Source organism: Engraulis encrasicolus, chromosome 12, assembly GCF_034702125.1.
Source record: "Engraulis encrasicolus isolate BLACKSEA-1 chromosome 12, IST_EnEncr_1.0, whole genome shotgun sequence".
Taxonomy (NCBI): domain Eukaryota; kingdom Metazoa; phylum Chordata; class Actinopteri; order Clupeiformes; family Engraulidae; genus Engraulis; species Engraulis encrasicolus.
This window is the reverse complement of record NC_085868.1, coordinates 27,255,351-27,282,230: the sequence shown is the minus strand read 5'-3', so window position 1 is coordinate 27,282,230 and position 26,880 is coordinate 27,255,351. Positions and strand designations below refer to the sequence as shown.

The 26,880-nt window shown below is 41.9% G+C and overlaps 1 protein-coding gene across 1 annotated transcript in view; it reads left to right on the top strand.

Annotated features, from left to right (window-relative positions):
* The first annotated feature begins 4,426 nt into the window (after positions 1-4,426).
* Positions 4,427-26,880, top strand: part of pspc1 (paraspeckle component 1) — a 31,664-nt gene continuing 9,210 nt past the window's right edge. The window contains exons 1-6 of the mRNA XM_063212015.1: positions 4,427-4,911; positions 5,824-6,125; positions 6,468-6,563; positions 11,666-11,862; positions 13,246-13,330; positions 13,743-13,887. Of these exons, the coding sequence (XP_063068085.1) occupies positions 4,543-4,911; positions 5,824-6,125; positions 6,468-6,563; positions 11,666-11,862; positions 13,246-13,330; positions 13,743-13,887 (1,194 nt within the window). The 5' untranslated portion in view covers positions 4,427-4,542. The remainder of the gene's footprint in view (positions 4,912-5,823; positions 6,126-6,467; positions 6,564-11,665; positions 11,863-13,245; positions 13,331-13,742; positions 13,888-26,880) is intronic.

Sequence of the window (26,880 nt, the reverse complement as noted above, 5' to 3'; positions counted from 1 at the left end):
GGTGAGGGGATGGTGACAGGTGCATTACACAGTATATTGGTTGATGTTCTTCACATGAAAACATTCACTGAGGTGATTTACAGTCAGTGTTGCCAGATGCGTCTGATATAATCCCGCCCAAAAGGTGCTAAAAACGCCAAAATGCGCTAAATTCCGCCCAAATTCAACAAATTGCATTGGCTTCTATGGACATAAAACTGCAGAAAGAAACGGCAAATGGACAATTTTTACCGTGTTTACCCGCAGACGGCCATCTCAAGCAGCCTAATTGGGCGGGTAACCACCCAATCAGGCAACACTGTTTACAGTAGATATTTTTTGAGGATGTTTTACAAGCTTCAAGTCTAGTTACATATATCATGACCTAGATGAATGACAATTTCCACAGACATGTTCAGATGTGTATATGTTAAAAGTAGAAGTACTCTTACTGATGCAATTACAACATTAGTAGGCTCTATGTTCTAGTTCATACACCAGCTATTCCATTGTACCCAATGAGGTACGTCTACATTACTTTATACTCTTCTAGACATGTTTCCAACACTATTCACGGAGGTGTCATCAAGTTTGCACAAATGTTACTGTAGCCTATATCAGTGGTTCTCAACCTTTTTTGAACAAATCCTACAAATGACCCCTTGACCTCATCATAAGCCTGCCAACGCCCCCTTTAGTATTAAAAAAAGAAAAAATGGAACAATGCCCCCCAATGGCGATTAAGCACTGCCCCTCTCAGCTGTATCCTTCTCAACACCCCCCTAGACTCCCCAACGCCCCCTGGGGGGCTGTACCACCCCCGTTGAGAAACACTACAGTATATAAACAAACAGAACAGCAGAGCAGCAATTTCCATCCCATCACAAAATTAAGAGCCAATAAAGGTGTTGCCTAGCAACGCAACTCAAACAGCTGCCCAACGTGTCACCTTTAGTAGAGTGACGACCCTGAACTGCAGCTGTGCCTGAAGCAAGTTCATGTTCACAGGATTGACATAGGCATAGTAAAGTAGGTGAGGGGTCAGCAACATTGGGGTGAATTTACAGCTATTCATAAACCCTATTATAAACCCTTTCATTTGGCAGTGCTACAAAAATAATGAACACCCATTCACTACACCCATGTTTAGAAGAAAAGAAAAAAAAGATGAAAAACTTTTACAATAACTGAAGACTCCAGGGTGCACTTGAGTGAGTTTAACACCACTTTTCTCGCTCAACACTTGTAAGAAATGTGCACTTATTTCCTTGACCTCCAGCTTATTTATTTATTTATTTATTTGTTCTTACTTGTATTTGTCTTGTCTTAATTCACAAAAAAATAACATAAGTAAAAAGCATTAAAAAAACACTTCTAAGTGACGTTACTGTGAGGCAAATGTTATAGCCATCATCAGAATGTATAGAGTAGAAGTAAAAGTAGAAGTACTATAACAGTGCTCATTAGGTACAGTGGAATAACTGGTGTTTAAACAACTACGGTATGTCAGATCACATACTAGTACAGTAGAGTAGAGTAGAGTAGAGTAGAGTAGAGCAGAGTAGAGTGGAGTAGAGTACTTTTATTAATCCCGATGGAAATAAAGGTGTCTGACAGCTTACATAAATACACAAATGCAAAACATACACAAAGACCTACTACACAATATTGCTTACATTAGGTCTTTGTGTATGTTTTGTAGGCCTATTTGTGTACTTCTGTAAGCGGTCAGACGTGTTGTAATTAGATCGGTAAGAAAGACTATTTCTACTAAGTCATACTCCTCTGAGTATTATGGTGTGCTCCATGCCAGATATAGTAAGACTATTATGCAATTCTCATGTTGTTGACATAAGGTAATAACAGTCTGATGGAACTGTGACATTGCAATGGTTATGATATGAAACTAGGGGAAACCAGTCTGGCAGTGCTGGGGTTTCTGTTTTCACTGAGTGAGTATGTTTATGTCTGACTAATTGTGTGTACATGTTTGGACTGTCACCTCGTCCCCCCATCAGTGTGTGTGTGTGTGTGTGTGTGTGTGTGTGTGTGTGTGTGTGTGTGTGTGTGTGTGTGTGTGTGTGTGTGTGGGGGGGGTGATAGAGAGAGAGTGAGAGAGAGAGAGAGAGAGAGGGAGACTGTGTATGTGTGTGAGCAAGGGTTCATTTGGTGTGTGTGTGTGTGTGTGTGTGTGTGTGTGTGTGTGTGTGTGTGTGTGTGTGTGTGTGTGTGTGTGTGTGTGTGTGTGTGTGTGTGTGTGTGTGTGCGCGTGCGTGTGTGCGAGTCTGTGTGTTTCTGTGTGTGTGATTGTGTGCATGTCCCATCCCTGTGTCTTCTTTTTGCTATGTGTATGTCTGTGCGCGTGTATTGGTTAGTACACATGTGAATATCATCCTTGGTGCGTTTCGTTTCGCATGGGGCCTGCTGTTGTGGCCTTTTGAGTCCTATTGCCTCAAATGTCCTTTATTTTACCACAATGAGCAAAAATGTGACCACACCAACCTTTCATTGTTCATGCCTCAGTGAATAACATTACTCGTAGGCCTTTGTATCGCGGCCCTCTGTACACTGTGTCACATGACCTGTCTCAGACACCGTGTGCACAATAGGAGTCTGCCATCCACTGGCCAGCCACAATGACCCCCCCCTCCCCACTCCATCCACAGTCCAACGCACACACACACACACACACACACACAGACACGCATACACACACACACATACCCACACACACACACACACACACACACAGACACGCATACACACACACACACACACACACACACACACACACACACACACAGACACACACAGACACACACACACACAGGCACACAGACTGCAGGTGGCACACTTGCACGCAGGCACACACACATGCACGCTCATGCTCAGACACACACACCTGCACGTATGCACGTGTGCACACGCACACACACACACATGCAAGTGTGCACATGCACACACACACACATACGCACACAATTTCGCACAAATGTACAGTACATAAGCATGCACACACACACACACACACACACACACACACACACACGCACGCACGCACGCACGCACACACGCACACGCACACACACACACACACACACACACACACACACACACACACACACACACACGCACACGCACCCACACGCACACACACATTTTCCTAACATGTAGTATCTTAATTGGGGTTAGAAGTGATGAACTTGTGTAGAAAACACAACATCTACTGTACGTATCAGTATGTATCAAGGGCAGCCGTGGCCTAGTGGTTAGGAAGGTGGTCTTGACCTAAGATCGGAGGGTAGCTGGTTAAAATCCCACCTTTACCTCTCCCTACACCTCCATGCATGGCTGACGTGCCCTTGAGCAAGGCACCAAACCACACATTGCTCCAGGGACTGTAGCCAGTACCTGTTTAATTGCTTTGGATAAAAGTGTCAGCTAAGTCTAATGTAATGTAATTCAAGTCCTTTAAGCGTGTATTGCTGGCAAATACATAGGCTACTGTAGTGCACACACACACGCACACACACACACACACACACACACACACACACACACACACACACACACACACACACACACACACACACACACACACACACACACACACACACACACACACACACATTTTACTTCTTTATTTGGATTGACAGATATACATTTATCATGACACAATCCAAATCCACACACACACACACACACACACACACACACACACACACACACACACACACACACACACACACACACACACACACACACACACACACACACACACACACACACACACACACACACACATTTACATACATACATACATACATACATACATACATACATACATACATACATACATACATACATACATACATACATACATACATACATACATACATACACAGTTATAGGAGTTGTTCTTTAGATCAGAGGGCCGCTGGTTCCTACCGACCATAGCTCTCCTAGGCATAACAATTTTATTCCCTTAATTTCCCACAGGATTAATAAATTATACACTACTCTGATACTCTACTTTTTACAGTGCCTTTCATACAGTTGTGTAACTCAATGTGCTTTACAAACACACACACACACACACACACACACACACACACACACACACACACACACACACACACACACACACACATGGCTGAGGAACCCTCCTAGGCCTAGGCACTGTAGGCTATGTGCAGCTATGTTGGAATTATTTTATCCAGCCCATACAAATTGAACTTAAGAAGGAGGACTTAAATCAATTCAACGCTGTGTGCAGCAATTTAGCCATAGAGTGAGTGGGATACCTTGGGATAAACATTGGCCAATGTTACAATATTATTCTGACAAGTCTCACCACGCCACCCTGAGGTTGTTTTGGGAAGTAGGCTAAATCTTGGAGCGGAAGTGCGTGTATCCCCCATCAGCCCATGCGCCTCCTCACGCCATTTTGAAATTCGGAGGCAGCCGCATCTGGTTGCAGAATTTTCATCCTTGCGAGAAATTGCATTTTTCCAGTTGTTGTTGACGTTTTCAATCCGAAGTACCTCCTGCACATTGTCTAAAATGGCAAACCGAAACCTCAAACAGGTTAACATTCAAAACAGTGGTTCTCCAACACCACCACAGCATCAGAAGCGCAACGCCGATTCTCCAATGGACCGAAGACCAAACATGGAGGAAGGAGCACAACCCCCTCCAGTAGTCAGCCCTGGAGCTGAAAATGCTGGAGGAGATGAATCGACTGAGATGACACTAGACCTGAAAAGCTTTCGTAGGCCTGGCGAGAAAACATTCACACAAAGGTGTCGATTGTTTGTTGGTAACCTACCAAACGACATAACCGAAGATGGTTTCAAAAAATTGTTTTCCAAATATGGAGAGGCAAACGAAGTGTTCATCAACCGAGATAGAGGCTTTGGTTTTATCCGACTGGTAAGAATATTTGTGTTTGTTTCCCTATTTAAAAAAAAAAACTAGACTCGTACATACCGTCTTGTGTATGCCTTTAGCAGTTGTCTACCTAGTGTGCCTTCCTTGGTTGCATAACGTTCACCACCAGACGTCAATTTACAGACCACGTCGCAGACTTAAGATTTGCATGTCCAATGGTCGATTAACAATGCACTAAGGGGTCTGACACACCAAGGCGGTAAAGCGGCGCGGAACGGCCACGGTTTTTACCGGCGTCAGTGAAAATACATTGAAACCTATCTGTCCTTACACACCAACCGGCGGTAGTCGGGCGTCAGCGGCGCGGGAGCCGGCTCCGCGCCGCGCTGCATTTGGAAAATAGAACTCGAGCGTATTTTTCACGCCGGCGACCGGCGGTGTCTCATTCAAATGAATGGCAAAGTAGCATGCTAGCTTTGGCTGTGGCTAGGGTTTTGAATAGGACTAGACGCGCACGCCGACGCTGTCAGTGTGCAAGGCAGAGAAAAGCACGCCGGCCAAAACTAAGCAGAAAGACCGCGTCCGTCCTGCGACCGTTCCGTTCCGCCTTGGTATGTTTTGGCCCTAACATGTGCAATGCAAATGCACTCATCCGAACAACTGCTGCATGTGTGAAATAAATGGAATAGCAGCACATCATCGATTACGTTATGACCGCAGCAGCTCAAACACCTGCTACAGTGACATATGGGGGATAGCTAGCTGCTATTGTTTACCCTGCAGCTGCTGTTCCTCTCTGTGCTGCCCACTCATTTAGAACGTTACTTTGTAACAACAAGTGAGTAACTAAAATGTAACTCGTATTTATCAACAATGATGCCTCGTTTCCGGCTAATTTCACCTGTATGCAACTGTTTGTATTTGACTCCGTGCCTTTCATCTGTCGTCTGCCAGGAAACCAGGACTATCGCAGAAATAGCCAAAGCAGAATTGGATGGTACCGTGCTGAAGAACAGGCCTATTCGGGTCCGCTTCGCGACTCACGGGGCAGCGTTGACCGTCCGCAACCTCTCTCCTGTGGTCTCCAACGAGTTGCTGGACGAGGCATTCAGTCAGTTCGGCCCCGTGGAGAGGGCAATTGTACAGGTGGACGATCGTGGACGACCCACGGGGAAGGGCTTCGTTGAGTTCGCCAACAAACCTGCCGCAAGGAAGGCACTGGACCGGTGCAATGAGGGAGCGCTTCTCCTCACCACGTAAGAAAGACATCACATGTGATATTGTTAGCGCTGACCTCATTTGTGTGTGAGTGAGAGATTATTGTCAATATCTTACTTATACTTTATGTTTTAGTTAAACTGCACATTAGAAACTGGTCAAACGCAATTTCAAACTTCTGTGCTAACCCTATGTATAGATTTTTGACAATTAAGTACCCTTGACTTGTTTCACAGCAATCTAGTCATTTACAACACGGTTTAAATTGCATTCTTTTTTAAGACTGATTAGGGGTCTGCAGGCAAAGAAGACTCCCTCAACAGCAGCAGACATGTATGTGCTGTATATTATATGTGTTGTTTATTTTGTGATGTGCTCAGGTCACCTCGCCCAGTGGTTGTGGAGATGACCGAACAGTATGATGAAGAAGATGGCCTTCCCGAGAAGCTGCTGCAGAAATCAGCCCATTTTCACAAGTATGTTTTCAGGACTTTATTTACAGATATTCCAATATCTGTCAAACTTACACACACACACTCTCTCTCTCTCATCCCTTATCCCATATCTGTCACACTTACACTCTCTCTCTCTCTCCCTCTTTCTCTCTCTCTCTCTCTCTCTCTCTCTCTCCCTCCCTCTCTCTCTCTCTCTCTCTCTCTCATCACATGTCTGTCAACATGACGGTGCATGGTGGTAATATACAGGCCATGGAGATCAGAAACTATGGGAAAGTACCATAGCCGTAGTACCATAGTGTCCTCTGCCCTTTTTTCTCCAAGAGTGCTTCCATCCATAGGTCCTCTGACTCAGACATGACACATCAGGTTCATGCACTATAAAGTTATTAAGGCTGTAACGATATTGTATCGAATCGAGAAATGTGATGCGCAGAATCACGATACTGTATCGCGGTGCAAGAAGACATTTTCGTGATATGCCCTTTCAAAGTTCTGTTACCCTTTAGTCCAGAATTAACACCCACAATATGATGTGATGGATCTTCCAAGCTTCAAATCATTATAATTATTATTTTGAAACTTTTTAAAACAAAATTGTAGGGTGTATCAAGCCGTAGGTCAAAATTCATGATACAAATCGAATCGTGAGTGGAGTGTATCATTACAGCCCTAGAATAAACCTTTCTGTAACGAAGGGGAGTGGGATTGCCTTTCCCAGACACAAATCTGACCTACTGGGATAACGAATTGGGCATCTGACCGCCACAGCAAAAAGCCAGACTTATTGGGTGCCTAAGTCTCTAAAAGATTGACTGGGCTCTAAAGGACTGATCAAACCTATTTTCCAATCCACCTTTCCCCCCTAGATCAGACATAAGTTGTACCTCAGAGTTAATGATAACCAATCAGGTGCATGTTGGCTACACTTGTCAGGCGATTTGTGATTTGTGTGCGTGTATGTAACTTAGTATGTAATTGTTTGGACTACACAATAGAATTTGCATGTTTGTCGTACTACAGCCACTTTTGCCTTGCAGAATAGGGCTGGCTACTCGCCTTCAGCCTCGGTTCATGTCAAATATGTGAGGTGCACGTTTATTACCTAGTCTCGCACAAAAATTCAAATAACGTTTCTTGCCTGTCGAAAATGAGTGGTTTTACGACACCAATCTAAATTTTTAATCTGTGAATATCTGTGAATGGAATCAGGATTTAGCTTGCCTCACCCCCTTCACCCCTCTTCAACATTTTTGCGAGTTAACCCATTGTGTCCTGGAGCGACATATACCGTAAATCCTCTAATTGTGGCCTGTATTCCATTACTGGCCGGGATTCTAATATTGGCCGGTCTCGCGGTCGGCGGAGGTAAATTGGGGCCGGTCTCTTGTACAGGCCGGGTCTAAAAATAGAATCAATGATTTGTTTTCCGTTTACCGGATATCTCACGTTGTTCTCAAAATCCACAACTGTAATCATTTAGCTGGTTAACATTAGACATTGTTCCTCACTCCGAAAAAGGACTCATTTGCTACTATAAAACAAACGGTGCACACGCCAAAGACTAGTTATTACATGTGAGCAGTGTGTTAATATCAACTGAGCGACCGCTTCGCAGCTTCTCTCTCTCTAGCTTTCCTGCAGACGTGTGGGTAACCTATAGCAACAACACGAGCCCAGAATACAGCCAGAGGCAGAGGGAGCGCGACCATTCAGAAAGAGATTTTGCCTTGGTTGCAAAGTTGTGAGAGCCCTCGTCATAAATGCATTTGGCGGTTAAACTTTTACTATGCGTTGCCAGTGGAGGAAAAATAGGCACGCTACAGTATTAGACAATAATATGGCTACTTCGCTTAACCTTCATATTTCAGTAACGTGCGCTTCACACATAGAGATTGCTTCAGGCCACGGACCGGAGACAGACATTGTGGGCTATATTTCCCCGACATTTGGCTGCAGCAAGAAACAGTTTGCCTTGCGAAGTCTGGGGGTAAAATAGGGAGTGAAACAGCCGCAGATATTGGAATACGACCGTCAATGTCAATGTTGTTGCCGCATCTCGTGTCCATAAACTCAAGGCGAGAATGGGATTAAAGACAAACAGGAGGAAGGGAGGAAGGGACACGCCTCGTGAGTAAAAAAAATGGACCGACGATGGTCTCCTAGTCATTCGCAAAATACCGTAACTGGTATGGTAACTGTAGCCTACTTTTTCAATAAATGAACCAAGTATTTTACTGGTTCAAAATACGGTAGACACATGGTTTTATTCATTCCACTGGTAGTCTGTTTTGCTTAAATAGGAATATTGGCCTGTCTCTAATTCTGGCCTCCTTCCAATTATGGCCTGGTCCAAGATGCACTTGAGTAAATACAGGCCCCGGCCAATAATAGAGGATTTGCGGTACGCTGCATTCAGGTTCTTGATTTTAGCTGTTTTATTAAAGATGTGGGTACGTTAGAGCTGAATGAACACGTTCTAGTGCTAAACGAAGGTTCTAGCTTTTAAATGCAACTTAGATCATGTTTTTATGTGCTTCGGAGTAGAGGTCGACCGATATGGGTTTTTCTATGGCCGATGCCGATGCCGATATTTAGAGGTCAGAGTCAGCCGATGGCCGATGTGACCAGCCGATTTTTTGGGGACGATTTTTGGGGCCGATATGCTATCATATTATCCTTAATTGGCATGCTAAAAATATACCGGTATATAAACAATATTCTTTTTCATTTATTTATCCATAACATGTGTATTTTATTAATTAAAAGTAACATGTTCTATTTACACACTTAATATTCATATATATAGGCCTAGTAGAAATATTATGTATTATGTATGTAGTGAGGGCAGAATACAGGAAAATAAACAAGGGGCCGGGCCGCACATTAGCGGTGACAGCCTATTGTGTGATGACCGGTTCAATGTAACAAATACACAAGGGAGGCAAAAGCTGTCTGGTGGCCCATGATTTATTTCCAATATTTTCAAGAGGCAATGTAAGAAAAAACACAAATTGCATAAATATTATTGTGTCAGTGTATGAATTATCCACATGTACATGGTTAATAATTAAGCTTATTATTAATTGTTATTTATTATTATCTTGTTATTTTATTGTTGCCTACAATCATTCAATGCATGTTTATAAGCTGTTTAATTTGTATTTAATTCTTATTATAGCCACCACTACTTGCTGTTCCCCGGCACTTAATGGGTCAATGTGAAACTCGTGCTGATCCAATCAGATCAAGTGCCTCTATCTCACATTCACGCAGGCAGCGATGTAAACAAAGGCAGCTCTCCTCTCTGTTGCTGTGTTCCATTACCCGTACTTAACGCCCTTTCCGCACTGTGTTTGGGTACGCAGGGCGTTCCATTTCTAATCGCGAGGGTAAAGTGTACTGTAAATTACCCGGATAACGCCCCCAAAACGGCCATTTTTCGAAGTGTGGTGTTACTGTACACTTTTCGCACTCAACGGCCGCCATGTTTGTGACGTAGTTGAGTGTCAGATCTGTCAAACGGTTGAATCTCTGTGATAACAGCATAGTTTTGATTCCAAAGACAATCGCCATGTGTATTAGAGGCAGGGGTAACTTTAAAAAGTGTCAGCATAAGGAACAGTGCCTTCCGTGTTGAATTGCATATTGGCGGTTGGTAAACTCGGATGTCACGCGACCAACCGTCATTTCCGTTAAGTGTATCAGACAGAACGGGAATCGGAATGTACTCGCCTCGTGAATTGCGGAGGGTGGAAAGGGTACTTCACTGCACTCAAACAAGGTACACAGTACAGAGGGTGAATAATGGAACACAGCATGTGTCTCCCTCCGTATAAATGAGCTAGTTGTCTCGTAACCTAGCATGTTTAGCTAACTTGCTACAGCCTTCAAAGAGGCAATTTTACAGGATGGATTCACAAAGCTATCAAAAAATAATGTCACTTTTGCGAAATGTGCTTACATTACAGCATGATACTATTCCAACTGTGGGTTAAAGTCACAAATAAAAGTGCTAAGCAATCGCTAACGCTAACCGCTATTCAGTTTGGAGTGTTTATAAACAGCTGTTGACTGTTGACTGTTGCCGTAACTGGCTCCTGTTATTTGGTGACGGACGGTGATAATATAACAATGAATGACATAATATGATTACTACCAAAGCGCCGATTACATTTTGTTTTATTAACAAGGTGATAAAATAGTACCCAAACTACCTCGGCCCCGACTGAAACTTGAAAAATATCTTAGCATCCCAGCCTGTCATGAACTCAACAGTGACACATTTTGCAAACTAGTTCATCTACAATATTGGGATTAACATAATCACAGATTCAAGTATATATTCAAAAGACTCCCAACAACTCCAGAAAGTTGCAATGGCGATTTAATAGATAAAATCCATGCGTCTCAATTTCAGGGATAGTCCTTAGGTCAGGCATCGTGGTCACACACCACAAGCAACTTTGATTTCAACTCCGTTGCCGTTGAAAACAAATAGACATGGGGTGAAAGTCAATCACATGTCAGAAATGCATCCTTTTTTGTTAACATTTCGCTCAGATTTTAACTTACTATTGTATTTTTAGAGCTAAACTTCACACTGGTTACCACCAGTATTGGGGCTCCGAGTAGCTGCCCGCTGATGTGCCTGATAGACAGGTGTGCCTGACAGAGAGGTGTGACGTTCACGAACGAGTCGGTTCTTTTGAACGGCTCCCTGAAGTGAACTAGGGGACAGGATCACAGCTGGGGGAGCCACTCGATTGTTATTTCGTTCGTTTTTCATTAATTTTAAGCACGTGACCTCGACCTTAAAATCGGCGCAACCAAATGAGAAAATCGGCCGATGCCGATTAATTACAAAATAGCAAAAATCGGCCGATTTAATCGGCCGGCCGATCGATCGGTCGGTCTCTACTTCGGAGGCTGAGATATTTAGGTTTTGATAGGGAGAGGACACCTTTTCCCAAAAAGGGCTTAGGTCAAAATGGCTTAAGGCCCCATGGTCTGTGACTTATTCACCCCATTGGGATGACAGACGTCAGAGCAAACACCCACAACCCTATTGATGGTCAGTCACTCAAACACCCTCCTTCAATCCCTGGGTCCTGTCTCTGCAGGGAGAGGGAGCAGATTCCTCGCTTTGCTGCGCCAGGCACCTTTGAGTTCGAGTACTCGTCGCGCTGGAAGGCGTTGGACGAGATGGAGAAGCAGCAGAGGGACCAGGTGGACCGCAACATCCGGGAAGCGCGCGAGAAAATGGAGACTGAGATGGAGGCAGCCAAGCACGAACACCAACTCATGATGATGAGGCAAGGTGGGTCCCAGAGACAGAAAGGAGAACACTCACATTTGTTTCAAGTCGGAGGCGTACTCAGTCCCTTCACAGAAAAAAGTATAAAGCAGAAACTTTTCAACTGGGTGCTCTTTGGAGCAAGGTGTTGTTGCGTTGGAAAGGATGGAAAGCAGGGCTTTTCTTGACCAAGGCACTTTCCTTATAATGACATGTAAAAAGGACTTAAAAGTTGCCCACGAGAAGTGGCTTGGGCCGCCAGTATATGAAAAGTATTACTTCACCTTTTTGAACGGAATGAAGGGTTGAAAAGCTCACAATGTAGGTCTATTGTTGCCTGCAATTGACTTTATAGGTGGTCTGACTTTGCCATTGTGATCATTTTAAAGGGACAGTTCGGTCAATTTCAACATGCAGTTGTATTGCTCACGCTACCCTTGACTTGTCAGTACCCGATGATGCCACATTTTTTGGCTCAGCCCTTTCCGAGATATGAGCAATTCTAATGGGGGCAGCGTTTGTTTACATTTTTAAAAAATGAAACATAGGCCAACTCCAAATATTTTCCCAAAAGGTACTGCTGTTTGCTAGTTGTCTGCTGATGTTTTATAATCTTTTGGATGTTTTTGGGAATAAATAAAAATGTTTTTTTGAAATGTAAACAAAGAGCTGCCCCCATTACAATGACCAGGATCTCGGAAACGGCTGAAGAAGAAGAAAATAAAATCTCAGGCACTGAAAAGTCCAGGGTAGTGTGAGCATTACAACTGCATGTTGAAATTGACCAAACTGTCCCTTTAAGATCTTTGCTTTCAGTTTCAGTCAGCTTCAGTTTCTCAATGTTTTTGCTGCAAATGTGGTTGGTCATTCCTAGTTCAAAAAAGTCACGCAAAAAAGAAAAAACATTGAGTTCATAGTAGGGCTGACCAAGGATTTTGTTGATTGACAAGTGACTGTCATTTACGTCGACAAATCGCCCTGTGATATTCGAATAGTTTGAATTTGCGTGGTTCTGCTCGCCCGCAACGTTAGTGACCATTGGCTGACCAGCAGTAATCTTAATCCTTTTCAAAAATTATCCCATGTTTTAGAGCTCCTTCCAGACATGGCCAAAATAAGTTGATGCCTTATATCCTTGTCAAACTAATCACCAATACGTCTTCCTTTGTCACGCCCTTCAAGTTAAGAGTCCTGGAAGCCCTGATGAAACACTGCTTTTTTTTCTCCGCTGCGACCAATCGACCAATGGGATTTGGTTGACTAGTAATTTTTTTGGTCGACCGATTAATCGATTATTTGCGGACAGCCCTAATTCATAGCTTGTTAAAATTTGCACAACATCAGCAGGCTGTGCACAGCACAGCAGGATTTCTCCTTTAATGCTCTATCTCGACCTTTGACCCTTAGATCTAATGAGACGTCAGGAAGAGCTGCGTCGCCTGGAGGAGCTAAGGAACCAGGAACTGCAGAAACGCAAGCAGATGGAAATGAGGTACAGCTACACGCAGACATACACAAGCATGCACAGTTACACGCACACATGCACAGCACAATGCTATACACACTGTGTACAGCTACACACATAGATAGCAAGCACAGTGCACCGCTACACGCACACATACATAAGCATGCACAGCACACCGCTACACATACAAACCAAAATATTGGCTTTGCTAAAGACACATGAAACGTTGCACAGCGTTTCACATACAAAGCTGGACCAAAACGTAGCAAACTGGTTCAGCTGTTGAACGCTACCACCACCACCATTTTCATCGGTCTGTTTTAATACTTTTTTTTTGTTGCAGATGTCCCTTATCATTCACTTCCTATGAGCAATCACATTGTGATTTTGAATGCACAATATTGAAGTGCCCACTGTGCATGTTTTTGTGTGTGTGCAGACACGAGGAGGAGAGGCGTCGGCGGGAGGAGGAGATGATGCAGAGGCACCCTGATGAGATGCGGAGACAGGACGACATGCGCAGACAGCAGGATGACATGCGGCGCCAGCAGGACGGTGGCTTCAAGCCCAACTTCATGGACAACGTGAGTAACCAAAAACGCAGAATTCAACCTTTCGTAAACTTGTCATTCCCATCTGAAAGGGTTGAAGCCTCAATATTCCTGATGATGATGACTGCACGTGCAGAAACCATAGCAACCGTAACTAGGGGTACTACTACGAGTCACAATGGTAGATGAGCAGGACCACGCAGCCTCTTTGGTCCCGCCCTCTTTCGCTTTCGGGTTTGTCTTTCACCGGCAGTGAAACGATTTCCACAGCCATTTGAGCAGCAGGCATGTCTATGTACAGATCTCTGATTGATTAAGAGATGTAATGATGAGGTAACATAGTGTGGAGAAATATATGCTAAAATGTTTTGGAGAGCCAATTCAGAGATTATGATGGGACATGAAAAATGATCTTTGGTAGCTGTGGATAGGGCTAATACGTTTGTAGAATTATCTTTGGTAGATTGGGTCATATAGAATGGTCTTTTGGTTGATTTGAGATGGGTCATAACTTTTGATAGATTGGGATAGGGCTAATACAGTAGAAGGCTCTTAGGTAAAGTGGGATAATGCTAGTATAATGGTCTTTGGTAGAAGCCTGATATGTATTTGGTAGATGTGGATAGAATGGCTTTTTTTGGTAGATGTGGGATGGGGTACATAAAATGTGTCCTTCATAGATTTGGAAAGGACATGTCTTATAGAATGATCCGAGGTATGTGACTAGGGTATGTGGAATGTTCTCTAGTAAGTCTTGATAGGGTGATCTCTGTGCGTATGCATTGTAAGCCTTTGAATGACACGCTGAGCTTTCAGTAATTGAGGATGTCATTCATTGCTTCCGGCCCACTTTTCGTTCTATAATAGTGCATATTTGCTTTTGATTTAGGCACATGGCACGTAGCCTTAGTAGCAGTGTCTGTCACTTGAATCTATATACCAGTGACCTGTTACTTGTTTTTTGTACCATTAAAAAGTGAAAGCTACACATATTTTAATATGCTGCATAAATCAGAATCCATCAACTGCACAGTCATAAATACCGGTGCACCTGAGAATTTCCCGACATATTTAATTTGCCATTAAGCGTTGTTTCAGAAGTTTTATTCTCACAATTTAGTGTTAATCTCAAGGCTTTTAAAAACTGAACTCATTACCAGAATTGTGACTAAAATTTGAAATGAATTGGGAGGAGCTCATCATGCTTATACTGTGTTCAGTGTCTCTCATGCAAGGGCTCCTCTTGATCCGATTGTCATTACGACAGTTTATGGTCATTTGAACTACTTTGGAGACGTAAACAGGCCTTAAACATCACATGCTTCAAGTTAGCGCGGTGAAGTCACACCAATGGCAATGTCCTCTAGACTCCAATCCGCACTACTCACCCCCCCCTTACACAGCCAACACCAACACTCCTCTCTCCTGTCCCACCTGTCCCAAGCATGCTAGTGCTTTTTCCCCTTACAGACTGAAGTCTTACCTTGTGCCACTTAACCCTGTGTTCTTGCACGCACGCACGCACGCACGCACGCACTCACGCACACATGCACTCACGCACGCACAGGCAAAAGACCCCCCCCACACACACACACACAAACCCACCCACCCTATATTCCATACCTTCTTCCACAGCCACTACACAATCCACCCCAACTTCACCAAACAAAACTGCACTTCTACTTCTAACTTCTATCCCTTCATATACTGTACTCCTGTCCATCACCAGGCTGCAGAGGTGTCAAAAGTAGAAGTAAATTCATGGTTCAATATAACACTAGCACATTATATTACATGGCTGTTATCCCAATCAGTCCATTGTACCTAAAGAGGTAGATGTGTTGTTACTGAAAAACACTAAAAAACTAACAAGAACCCACCACAAATTTGATCCAACCAGAACAGAGTTAGCTGATCGTAAGACGAGTACACAGGTCTACTAGTTACTCAGATAAGTTACCTGTGTTGGAAGGAAACGGAAGGAAAAGGTTTCTTTCTCTCTTTTTTTACTTTTACTTTTGACATCTCCATCAGTGTCATTCCCAAGCTGCATCCTACGCACTTTACTCCCCTCTCCTATTATATGTACAATAGATTGACCAGCGCTACTTTAACAGCATGTCCTTATTTATCCAGTATCTATAGACCCCTTTAGAGTTTGTAAACAGGTATGACGTAATTTGGCTGCGTGCGCACCGCTGCCTCAAAATCGTCCATGCTCCGTTCACTTGTACAGAGACTCGACAGGTGTTTTTTCCGAAATAAGATAACGGATGCTCAGATATGCAGTGGGCACCACGGACACGGGTATTCCTGGCGATGTCCTCAGTCCAGTCAGTAGTTTAATGTCTTGTAACGACAAACATCTCCTATGCTTCTGCAACAGCCTCTTCCCTCTCAAAATAGCATAACAAGTGTTCTTTTCGGAATCTCTATTTTTAATCAACGTACACGCTTCAGAAGGGCAGTTTTTCTCTCTTTAGTGTCTGCACTGTCACCCAGTATTAAATACAGAATCACCACTCCCGATTTTACCCATGCCTGCAGTGGCCCCTAGTGGCCGCCGTCGAGATACGGCTCTGAGCGCAGCAGCCCGTTCTTTCTGAATGGAGTCTGCACTCCCCCTAGGGTGCAGTACCACCCAGAAAAGTGGAGTCTCTCGTAATATCCTTCCAATATCGCTGGTGTGTTTGAGTCGGCGATGCACACGCATTCATGAGCACGTTGACTCTGAACGGGTCTATATGCATGTGATGCCACACAATGGAAAATATGTAAAAGCAATTACCTTTTAACATCAACAAAGCCAGTATGTAACAGAAAGATTTCTATACAGTGCCAAAGAATGTAGCCTATTCTAGCCATGTTATTGTTTTGTCAAGTTACAGTGCCTAATTGGCAAAACAATTCAATTGCTTGACATTCCCAAAACTGTACACTTCAACTCCTCATCATAGTTGGTCTTGCTCAAAAATCCTGAATTATCTCCATGGCAACAACAGGTTGTGTAGCTCCAGTGATTTGGTTATGTAGCTGTCCATTCAAGGACTTTTGTTTTTAGAGCATGTTGTCCATTTGCCCATGACTCAGATCTATATCAGGTAGCCTTGTATTGGCCGAGGCATTCAACATTCATAACATACAGCTGCTAATTATATCTGTTTTGTATTTGTATCATTCAACCACTGCAATTCCTATCCTTGGTTGCATTTGCTTTCCTTTTGTGATGTCATGCGATCACTTCCATATGGGTCATTCCATGTCAATTCACATGATTCCCTAGAATCTCCCCAGGTGACCCTCGCCGATTTACCCGATATCTCACATACAGGTACCTTTTGATGTAAATCGAAAGAATACCAAGTATTAGCACCATGCGTCCAACAGTTGCAGAGATGAAGCCCTCCAAAGTTGGAGTGCCATGCCCACTTTTCAAGCCTGTGAATTGCATACAAAATGTACAAGCAGATTTTGACACCTCTGGTTTTAGTTTGAAGGAAGATACAGGCCTAAAAATTACCATGGCCCCTCAATATGACCCTGTCTACCAGATGATGTACTTACAAATGGCATGCCTTGATTATTTTTGGCTATATTAAGCCTTAAAAACTGAATTAGTGAAACGTGTGTTGAAGAGTCTTGCCACTTTGGGGTTCCAGATCTTGGAAACTATGCATGCTTTGGGAGTTATAATTGATTTTCCATCATATTTGGGAACTGTACAGTGTATTCCAAAAAAAGTAGGGCGCTCAGACTTTAAAAGGATAAAATAGGAGGGACTCAAAAACAGCTTTGGGACAAAAATGACCTTACGGTACCCTCTACTTCAGGCCTCAAATTAAACCATGTGGGGCACTTGATGACTGGAACGCCCTTTTAACCCCATGTACAGTAGCACTGTATCAAACATTCAAGCTTGGAAAAACGTTGTTTTTCAAAGTTCTTCATATTAATCTTGGCCTTCAAAGTATATGTGTTTTTCTCTATATCGTATCACAGTGTCTGTTTTGTCTACTGCCATCTGCTGGTCTAAAAAAGTAACAACAGCGTAATGTGAAAAACATAATTAACCAATAAAGCACTGTAATTATTATACAGTATATTGCTATATAGTTATGATTTTAACAAGCATGATGAATATTTCTAGTTTAAATAATTTCCTAAGTGTGACTGATTAATGCTCAATCATGATGCCAGTCCCAAGATGGCCTCACCCTGCACTACATTTCTACCAGACATGGGGGTGGGGGTGTCCTGGTAGAAATGTAATCATGATTGAGCATTCTGCATAATGCTCGTTAAAATCATAATTAATTTATAGCAATATACTGTAGAATTAAAGTGCTTTACTGGTAGCCTAGCGAGCTTAACCCCTAGGGGCGTCTAGATTTCTCGGCTACTTCATTGGTAAATTATTAAAATATTATTCTTACATTACGCTGTTGTTACGTTTTTTGACCAGCAGATGGCAGCAGACAAAACAGACGCTGTGATAAGACATAGACAAAAACATATATTTTGAAGGCCAAGATTAATATGAAGAACTTTGAAAAACAACGTTTTTCCAAGCTTGAATGTTTGATACAGTGCTACTGTACATGGGGTTAAAAGGGCGTTCCAGTCATCAAGTGCCCACATGGTTAATTTGAGGCCTGAAGTAGAGGGTACCGTAAGGTCATTTTGTCCAAAAGCTGTTTTTGAGTCCCTCCTATTCGATCATTAAAAGGCTGAGTGCCCTACTTTTTTTGGAATACACTGTACAGTTCCCAAATATGAAGGAAAATCAATTATAACTCCCAAAGCATACATAGTTTCCAAGATCTGGAACCCCAAAATGGCAAGACTCTTAAGTTTTTAAGGGTTAATATAGCCAAAAAATAATCAAGGCATGCTATTTGTAAGTACATCATCTGGTAGACAGGGTCATATTGAGGGGCCATGTTGATTTTTAGGCCTGTATCTTCCTTTAAACTAAAACCAGAGGTGTCAAAATCTGCTTGTAAATGTTGTATGCAATTCACAGGCTTGAAAAGTGGGCATGGCACCCCAACTTTGGAGGGCTTCATCTCCGCAACCGTTAGACGTAGGGTGCTAATACTTGGTATTCTTTCAATTGACATGAAAAGGTACCTGTATGTGAGATATCGGCTAAATCGGAGAGGGTCATGTGGGGAAGGCGTGTGAATTGACATGGAATGACCCATATTTAATCTTTGTGCAGTAGCTTTAGGTCCCTTGCGATGACGCGTCTGTGATCAAATCTGCATAAGAGGGTGAAAATCTCAACTTGATACAATGGAACATGGCTAACATGATGGTTATGGGTGAACAGCTTTTTTCGTTTGTTTGTTTGATTAACCTGAATGGGTGTGTCCTCCTAAACCGTGGAGATATATTTGTCTGTGTGTGTGTGTGTGTGTGTGTGTGTGTGTGTGTGTGTGAACGAGAAATAGAAAGAGTGTGTGTATGTTTACGGTAGGGTCTACATGTGTATGTGAATCTGAATGTCTGGTTTTACAGCTATATATGTGTTTCTGGCGTATCCTCAATTCAATGGGTCAAACTGTAGCTCTTTCATACTGTAGCTCTTTCATAAAGTAACACATTTTGTTTAAGAAAAGATTGCCACAAGTATGGGTTGGGCTGTTTACTGGAATTAACTTGTTCACTAAGGTGTTTTGCCTTCAAGTAGCACAATCGTGTGTGCGTGCGTGCGTACGTTTCCAATACCATTTGAGTGTGGTATCGACTTAATGTGTACAGAATTAATAAATGTTGCGTCATAATCGAGAACGATTCACACTCAGATTTCAGAGATGTCCTGTGAGACAGTGGTTCCCAAAGGTTTTTCTGCTCCAGCCCCCTTTCGGCCCCAAGAATATTTTAGCAAACCCCTCACCTCCATTTTTCAAACGGAAAACATTTCTTGATCCTTAATATTGCTTGCTACTAATCAGTTTATAGCAGAACTTCCCAAACTTTTTCACATCACGTACCCCTTGGAGCATTTCAGCTCCATCCGCATCAACTCCAGAAAGTAGTATGATGATGCTTTGTTATGATGCTGCACTATGCAGACTGGAGGAGATTCCCGCAGCGACTCGTCTCCTCCTCGGGGAGCACAGAGATGTGCCACGCACACGACTCTCCTCAACAGCTGATTTTGCAATTAACCCCGATGGAAAAATAAATTAATATGTGTAGGCTACTGAAACAATACCCATGAAATACCCAAAACATCACTGCCCATTCCTGATTCGAATATTAAAGGCTATTGATTTTTTTTTTCCCCTGCATTTTTTGTTTTGTTTTCAAAATTCAAAATTTCTCGCGTACCCCCTGTCATCACCTTGCGTACCCCTAGGGTACGCGAACCATAGTTTGGGAAAGAATGGTTTATAGTATATTAAGGCTGCACTATATATTAAAAATGTATCACAATCACGATATCAAGAGTGGCGATATGCGTATCACAAAAATGACTTAATAATCGTAAAGTAAAAACATTTCTGTGCAGTCCAATCACTTGCTGAATGTCAACAAATGCGCAAGAAGCCCACCATGACTAAAGCTACGCCCCCACACAGACCAACAAATTAGTGACAAGAAAAACACTCTGCTATATTTTTTAATATCAGAATTTAAAATATTGTTATCGAGGTATTGCATGCTGTTATCGAGTATTGCATTTTTTTCTGATATCGTGCAGCCCTATAGTATATGAAAGCAAACCCCCTACAATACCTCCCTGAGCCCCAGTTTGGGAACCACTGCAGTAATGGCTCATTCACGTGTCATGGGAAAGATGATACCTTCTACTTGGAAATTGGAAATTGCAAGGGTGTTGTATTCAAAGTCCTTTCTTTGTCGTAGTGACATAAACCACAACAGTGCCAAAGTTAATTCTGTCGATGTTGTTAGTGAGCATGTTTGAAACTGCCAAACATGCGTCTAACCATTTTGTGATTCATATTTGGTGGGCTCGTGTGTCCAGTGAAAAAATACCACATGGTGGGCTGTTAATGTGTGCTTTTCATACCAGTGTTTAGTATTTAGGGGTGAATTCAGGTAAATTGGGCCACTTTTTTCCATTCACTTATATGCAAAAAAAGTGGCCCAATTTACCTTAAATCACCATCATAATTCCCATAGCATGTGAATGCCACATAAGACATCGCCGTGCCGTTTAGCCCTTCAAAGGGATAATGGCATATTATTTCAAATTTGAAAAGAACAGTCAACTGTGTTGCCATACTTAACAATGTTCTTCTTTGACCAGAGAAGAGTTCTTGCATACCTTTTTGGTCCTTGTGCATGCCTGCAATCAGCCTGGAGTAGAGAGCTTCTTTGTTAGCATATAGTTAGCTCAGAAAGCCATTGAGTAGAAGAAAATTATTTTGTTATAGTACTCTTTCTTTCTGCATTAAAAATGTCCATGTTTCATTTTGTGTGAATACTTTTGGATTGTATAACTAGTCACACAAGCACAACTAGGGAAAATGTGGAAGAGCTTGGTCGCTACTAACTTCGGCCGTTTTTGGTGCTCAGTTTCATGTTCCGTGAGCTAAAGGCTAACAAAGTAGCGACACACTCAAGACTGATTGCCGGCTTGCGCAAAAGCCAGAGGAACATATGAACTTGTCTCAGATTTGAGTTAAGTTGGGAAACAGGGTTGGCTTTTCCGTTAAGTATTTATTCCATTTTTTCTCAACATTTCTGCTCTCATCTATGAAGTGTACTTAAATACTGTGCCATACACAGGTTTTTGCACCAGAAATGGTATATGGTTTGACTGTCTATGGCGATAGTGATGGTAAAGAACGTGACGGTAGATTATTGCTTCTATTTTCAAATATGTGGGTAGAACAAGTCTTCCACCTCCTTCCTCCTCTCTTCCTCCCTCTCTTGCTCTTCTTGTATCCCGTACTTGCTCAATCTATTTCAGCACTTTTTCTTCTTGTGACTCTTTGTGTTTGAGAACCCCTTAAGTATGAACCTCATCCGTCTACGCATGGTTGTTTTGAGGTTAGTCAAGAAGTGGTAGTTCTCAATGCTGCATCGAAAAGTATTTCTATCCAAAGTAGAAGAAGAGTGTTAACTGTGTGTGATGAAAAAGTACTTGCAGAGGTTGACTGAGTAGTACTCAAACAGTTTTTTTAAGTAGCATAATTAAAATACTTATTTTCTTCCTATTCTAAATGGTGAGATGTCAGGCCATGGCCTAACTTGAACACTGCTTGTATTCTTAACATGTGTATTTGTAGTATTGTAGTTCTGATGTCATGATTTTTGCATGCAGTGTTGTGTGTTTGATGCTGTTGTATTTATAATCATATGATTACCTCTTTCCTACTGCTGGTGCCAAGTGAAGAAACCCCACAATACCACCTGAGACTCGCTGGAACAGGCACTGATATCTTCCCTAATGGCGGGGACACGTGAAAACAAATTTGCGAAATTCGCCATTCATTCTTATGAGGCATGCGTAGAAAAAGTTGAGACGAGCTTCCTTGGTCCCCATCAGTGGCTTATCAATACACATTTCAAGCTATTGGATTCACTGCTGCAAACTGTTAACTGTTGAGCTGTCTGAATGGAAGACCAAGTTTCGTCTCACCTCGCTTCACTCATTGTGTTTTCATGTGTCCCTGCCGTAAAACGTTTGTCAGTCAGAAGTCTTGCCAATAGAAAACTCATGACTGATTGCTCATATTCGATTTAAGTATTTTTTTAACTGACGGTGATATTAAGTGCCACGCTGTCTTGGAGTGTGTCACTGTCATCAGCACAATTGAATATTTATTTTGGTACCTTTGATAGGATAGTTGGTCAATTACTGCACTTTAGAAATAGTTCAGTGAATTTAGCCTGTAGTGTACTGCTACTTTCATTTTAACCTTGCCCATACATAAACACACACCTTTATTCTTATGAATGTCCTTATGCGGACAGACAAAAATACACACCTATTTACATGCAACAGACTAGTGTGCCAACATGCCAGAACCTCATCTTCTGACCGCACTGTAATGAGTTCTGCAGAATCTCTCAATTAAGTACCGATAGCTTTTTTAGTTTGTTTACAAAGTTTTCCAACAGATGTACATGCAGAATATGAATTATGATACATTGAAAAATGTAAAATTGAATATCAAAAAAACTTACATTTTAAAATGACAGGTTTCTTGTCTAACATAGCCTGTAAGGCACTGGTCTCCAAACAACGGCCCGTGGGCCAACTGCGGCCCGCGGGCAGCAAATTTCTGGCCCGCCACGAGGTCCTTAAAAATGAAACCATAAATGCGTCTATTTGTGGCCATGCGCGATTTTCAATCACAAAAACGTCAGTTATCTCTCCTTTCACAAACAGTTAAATCTTATAATAACAGTCTCATGACAGACATTGACAATGAGGGAAAATGGTGAAGTGCAATCTGTTGTCTCCTAGACATCTAGAGAAGCCGTTATTCATCATTGCGTTTACCTCGGTCATCAGACCATTCGCAATTGTGCGGTATCGAAGCACTCTCCTCTCTTCTGGTTAAAATGAGGATAATTCTCTCCTTTCCTATTTTTTATGTATTTAGCAGGCCAGATACATTTTGTCTTTTGTTTACTCACATTTATGTGAAGTTTGGATGACAATTATCTGGCCCGCGGCCTTGCTTGCTCTACATTATTTGGCCCTTGGGAAAAGTTAATTGGAGACCACTGCTGTAAGGTCATAAACAACACCTGAAAATGGGGTGTTTGGTTCTTTATTCATTTCAGAGATAATGGGACATAAAAGTTGAAATGAGTTGTAATGAAGTAGTAATAGAGTAGTGTCAGGGACAGGGCTGGACTGGCCATCTGGCATAACAGGCATTTTCCCGGTGGGCCCTGCACCCTCGTCGGTCCCTATTCCAGGTACTCAAAAACTACACGGCTTCTGCCCATTGTCAATGGACACAGTGGAAGCTAGACCATTTTAAGCATTCAGAGAAGGCAGGGTTGAAAGAATAAGCTCAGTAAAGGATTTTTTAAAAATGTTCAAGCATCAAAGGGTATGTTGTAGCTGTATATGATGGCAACTAGTGGCTAGCATGTGTTGAGGAATGTATGCAGAGCACTGGAGAGGTGAAACTGAACTTCCTGCATCCTCATGGACCATCTCCATCCTTCACATATTCCGATAGACATGCTGTCATGTGATATTACTATGGTATCACCATATTATTACTAGGTGATTTGTATGATGCCATATTTTTTAGTCCCATTGTCTCTGAAATGAATAAAGAACCAAACACCAGCATTTCAGGTGTTGTTCATGACATTGCAGGCTATGTTTAGACAAGGAACTGGCCATTTTAAAATACAAGTTTTTTTGATATTCAATTTTTAATTTTTCAATTTATGATAATTCATATTCTGAGGGTTGTTGTGTTCCATGCTGCTTGTGTAATTTGTAGAGCCAGAAAAGAGCTTTTGTAGGAATAATAGAAATATAATAGAAATATAGTCAGGTAACATGTAAGCTTTGGCATAGGGCATACACTAACAGAAAAAGGTCAAACAAGGTCATGCAGAAGGAACTGCAGGATACAGCTAAAATACAGAAGGTTATGCAGAGGGCACTGCAGGGTACAGATAAAATACAGAACAGTTGAGCAACTAATAGATCATCTTAGACCGATACCAGACATCATGTTGTAAGTTCCCTAAACACAGTTTGGTACCAGCAGATGTCTGGGCCTGAATAACCACAATACATCCTGACCACACTTCCAGATCATATTTCGCAAAACTGTGAAGTAAGGTTAGGTGACCACAAGATAGGGCTGAAGGACAGGTTAAAGAGAACCAATCATAAACAAGAGGACACTTAGGAATAACCAATTAGAAGTAGGGGGACATTTTCCTTAAAACCAGCTTGCAGACAATCGGAGAGCCAGAACGCGCCTTCTCCAAATACTGTCTTGTATTGTATTTGCTTTGGGTAACTCAGTAAACTCTTGAACATTTGACCAAACTCTGTCTCTGCGTCAACTTCCATCCACCTTGCCGAACACCTACATTCTTACAACTTGGTGACCCCGACGTGATCTTACATTCTTACACTTTCAAATAACACCACGGACATATTTGTGTCACTTACACTGACTGATATAATCGAGGCTGAATGCAAAGTGTCCAACCTCATATGTAAATCTTTACTAGTCTGTTTCTCCCTTAATGTTGGTGTCAGATTCACGCAAATGCAGTTCTGGGGTGCTACCTTGCTACTTCACAGGCACAGCAAGTATGATTGAAATCCGTGTCGGTTGGGTTCCAAAGTGTCTGATTTCACATGAAATGACCCATAGTGCACTTGATTAATCAGTTAGTCACATTACAGTTAGACATATTACCTTGAACTGGCATGGGATTCCGAAAGTAGTATGTGAAATGGCCCATTACGGAAAAAGCTGAGTTCTCTAGCTCCAGACAAAGCCTGTAGTCTTGTTTATTAAATCTAAGCGCTCCCTTGGTTAGCTTAACCAAACCGATCGGGGGTTTGGGTAGCTGCCTAAGCACATGACTTTGGAGAACGGGAAAGGAAGTTGAATACTTATACTTATTTTTAGCTAAACTTGTGAATTATGTGCATTTAGCAACTGCAGATTAAGCAGTCTTCAACTTCGATGTTCTGATAATTCATGTACAATTTCCAAAATCCCAGAATCGAGGCTTTACACAATGTCAAAAGGAAAACTTACAGAAGGCAGCTTTACATATTTTGAGATGAAATTATTTTTTGCAAAATTGCCTTTTCCATTCCATTCTGAGTGTAGTCAAAGCTCCGGTAAGGTCATATCAGCGCAGGAAAGGAATATAATATATATGGTAGACTCCTATAAGGATATAAGGAACAAACACAATGTTTGAGTCCAACTGGAAAAGTGCAGTCCACATGCTGTAGTCAGCATATTATACCAGTTAATATACCAATGTTCAATGCCTTGGTAAATCTGTTTTACTGGCTAGTTTTAATGTCTTTATTAAGTCTATAGCAGTCAATAAAACTGTTCACTATTGGTTCACACTTAGTATTCAAAATCCTTCTTAAAAGGTAAATAAATGCCTAAAGTGCAAGAAAGTCCTTGTGTAAAATCCTTCAGCTGTCCAGGTGCAGGTGTAAGGCAGGAAAAGGTGATCAATGTGAAAAGTTCATAAACAATTCAAACTGGATACTGTTCTTTTTTCTCTTTATTTTTGTGTAGTGAACAACACGTTTTGCCTAGTGCGTCTCTAAAGAGCGAACCTGAAGACGCACTTGAAGACACACTGGGTGAAACGTGTTTGCTACAAAAAATAAAGACAAAAAAAAAAGAACAGTATCCAGTGAGCGGTGTTTATGAACTTTTCACATTGAGTAAATAAATGCCTCTTTCTTTGTGTGTGCGCGTGAGTGTGAGTGTGTGCGAGTGTGAGTGTGTGCGCGTGCGAGAAAGATCGAGAGAGATGAGTGTACATACAGGTGCAGGTCATATAATTAGAATATTGTGAAAAAGTTTATTTCCATAATTCCATCAATAATGTTAAACTTTCATAGATTATAGATTAATGTCCCACATTTCAAACTATTTGAATCTTTTGTTTCTTTATTCTTACATATTTTGGGCTACCAGCTCCCAAAAACACGGAATCAGGTATCTCACAAAATTAGAATATTTTCTGAAATCATTAATTTCTTCAGAAAAAAGAAAGACATTCGGGTCACATCAAATCAGTTGAAATTCTGTACTTTTAAAATAATATGTCAATGTTAAATATTTGGTTAGAAATAGGATATCAAGGATATCTGGGCTTCCATAACTCCCATGCAATGCCCTGCCATTGACTTCACTGTTAAACGCATCATGGCAGTGATTAAGTAAAATACATTTGTAATCAAATATTTAACATTGACATGTTATTTAGAAAGCACAGAATTTCAACTGATTTGATGTCATGCAAATTTCTTTCTTTTTTGAAGAAAAAGAAAAAGGTGATTTCAGAAAATAT